Source organism: Musca autumnalis, unplaced genomic scaffold, assembly GCF_047663935.1.
Source record: "Musca autumnalis isolate F117 unplaced genomic scaffold, ASM4766393v1 scaffold_4, whole genome shotgun sequence".
Lineage (NCBI taxonomy): Eukaryota > Metazoa > Arthropoda > Insecta > Diptera > Muscidae > Musca > Musca autumnalis.
In genome coordinates, this window is record NW_027411977.1 from 176,383,526 (window position 1) to 176,385,585 (window position 2,060).

The window sequence follows — 2,060 nt, forward strand, 5'->3', positions numbered from 1 at the left end:
TATAAACAAGTGTTTTCTACTGGAAAATATTGGAAAATCAAATACTTTGATATTTAAGTAGCTCATCTCAACACATTAGCAAATAGACACCATCTTGAGTGATTATTTTGTGAATTTTGATAAACATTTTTGGCGCTATTATTTGAAAATAGAAGCCAAATTCTCTAGTTGCTCAGTTGTTTGTTTCTATTAAATTATTGAAAATGCCTAAAGACGGTATTGAATTTGTGGAAGAGAGTGCTGGTAACTCGGAACTAGCTTCTCTTAAATTACTACGTAGTTCGGTAAAGAAAAACATTGTAAACATCCAAAAGAAAGTGGAGAAAGATGGATCTAAAATGGATTCGACCATTTTAGAATGTCGGCTAGAAATATTGGACTCGTACTTTAAACAATTGTGCACAATACAAAGTCAAATAGAAGCTATTAATGCTAATGACAATGGAAGAAGTGATTTAGAAGAAACATTTATCGTTGCAAAGGCCAAAATATTGAAATTGATAAACCATAATCGTGGTTCAGTGGCAGTGGACAATAGGTTTATGAATGTTTCTATGGCTTGTGGTTCTCATTCTCGTTTGCCTTCACTTAAGTTGCCCAATTTTTATGGTAAATACAGTGAATATCAAAGATTCATTACTGCGTTCAATAATATAGTACATGAAAATCCATCGATAAGCATAATAGAGAAATTTAATTATTTGTTGAATTGTCTTTCGGGTCCAGCATTAGCAGTGGTCGAACCTTTTCAAGTCAGTGAAGAGAATTATGAAAAAGCTTTACAAAGATTGCGAGAAAGATATGACAATAAAGTGCTCATATTCTTAGAACATATCGAATCGTTGTTCAATGTCCCACAAATGAAAAAAGGTGAAAGTGTCTCATTACGCCATCTTATTGATACCGTATCTGCTGTTCGTGGTTCGTTATTGTCGCTCGGATCAGAGGCAGATGTCATGAATTCAATTTTAGTGCATATGGTTCTATCAAAAGTGGACAGTGATACAAAAGAGAAATATGATGAGAAACAAGAATTTAAATCGTTGCCCTCGTGGGATTCGTGTTATGAACTTTTAAGTCGTCGTTGTCAATTCTTAGAAAGCCATAGAAAGAGAACTGAACTTCCAGAAAATATCACTTCACACAAACCTAAATCTCCTAGATTTAATCGGTCGGCTCATACGTTTGTCAATTCAAATTCGAACTGTTCATATTGTAGCTCAAGTGAACATAACCTAGCAACTTGTTCGTCGTTTTCTAATATCGTCGTTTCGGAACGTTTTAACTTCGTAAAACGTAGTGGACATTGTATTAACTGCCTTCGAAAAGGGCATATGGTATCGAACTGTCCCTCAAAATCTCGATGCAGAGTCTGTGATTCTGCACATCATACGCTGCTGCATATTTTTAGTAACCCAGAACAACCAACTACATTGAACTCGAATGGTAACTCACCGCAACCATCAACCAGCTCAAATCCAGTTTCGTTAGTGGCTCGTTCATTCAAGAGAGCAATAATTCCAACCGCTTTGATTTTGATGAAGGATAGTTGTGGCTCATTTCAGACGGTAAGAGCATTACTCGATTCTTGCTCTGAGTTGAATTTCATTTCGGAAGAAACAGCAAAAAGGCTGAAATTAAAATTTAAACCGTACTCACAAGAAATATCTGGGATTGGAGAAGTTCGTACTTCAATGAAGTTTTCTGTCGGTGGTACTATAAAATCGAAAAGTAGTTCGTTCATGTGGTCCTCAACATTTGCAGTTACCAAAAACATTTCGTTTCGTCAGCCTGGTGAATTTCTCAATACAACGCAATGGAAGATTCCGCCGAATATTGAACTCGCAGATCCGTTATTCTACAAGCCACAACCTATAGATGTGCTGCTGAGTGCCGAAGTCTTTTTCGATTTATTGTTGGATGGCAAAATTTCATTGGGAAATGGATTGCCGTGTCTCACAAATACAGTTTTCGGATGGATAGTTGGTGGTTCGTCGCCTAGTCGTTCCAATTCAAATTCGTTGACGTGTAACTTAACTGTAAGTACACTTGGAGAACAA

General features: G+C 36.5%; 1 protein-coding gene across 1 annotated transcript; it reads left to right on the plus strand.

Annotated features, from left to right (window-relative positions):
• The first annotated feature begins 203 nt into the window (after nucleotides 1-203).
• On the plus strand, nucleotides 204-1,239 carry LOC141403170 (uncharacterized). Its single transcript, XM_073985344.1, has 2 exons — nucleotides 204-1,062; nucleotides 1,220-1,239. Exons 1-2 carry the CDS (start codon nucleotides 204-206, stop codon nucleotides 1,237-1,239), a joined length of 879 nt encoding a protein of 292 aa, XP_073841445.1.
• The last annotated feature ends 821 nt before the right edge of the window (nucleotides 1,240-2,060 follow it).

Bases quoted from the DNA above. Each gene is read 5' to 3' on its own strand.
- LOC141403170 (XM_073985344.1), top strand. From the start codon at position 204: ATGCCTAAAGACGGTATTGAATTTGTGGAAGAGAGTGCTGGTAACTCG. The intron at 1,063-1,219 runs GTTATGAACTTT...TTCATATTGTAG, and splicing joins GTTGCCCTCGTGGGATTCGT to CTCAAGTGAACATAACCTAG.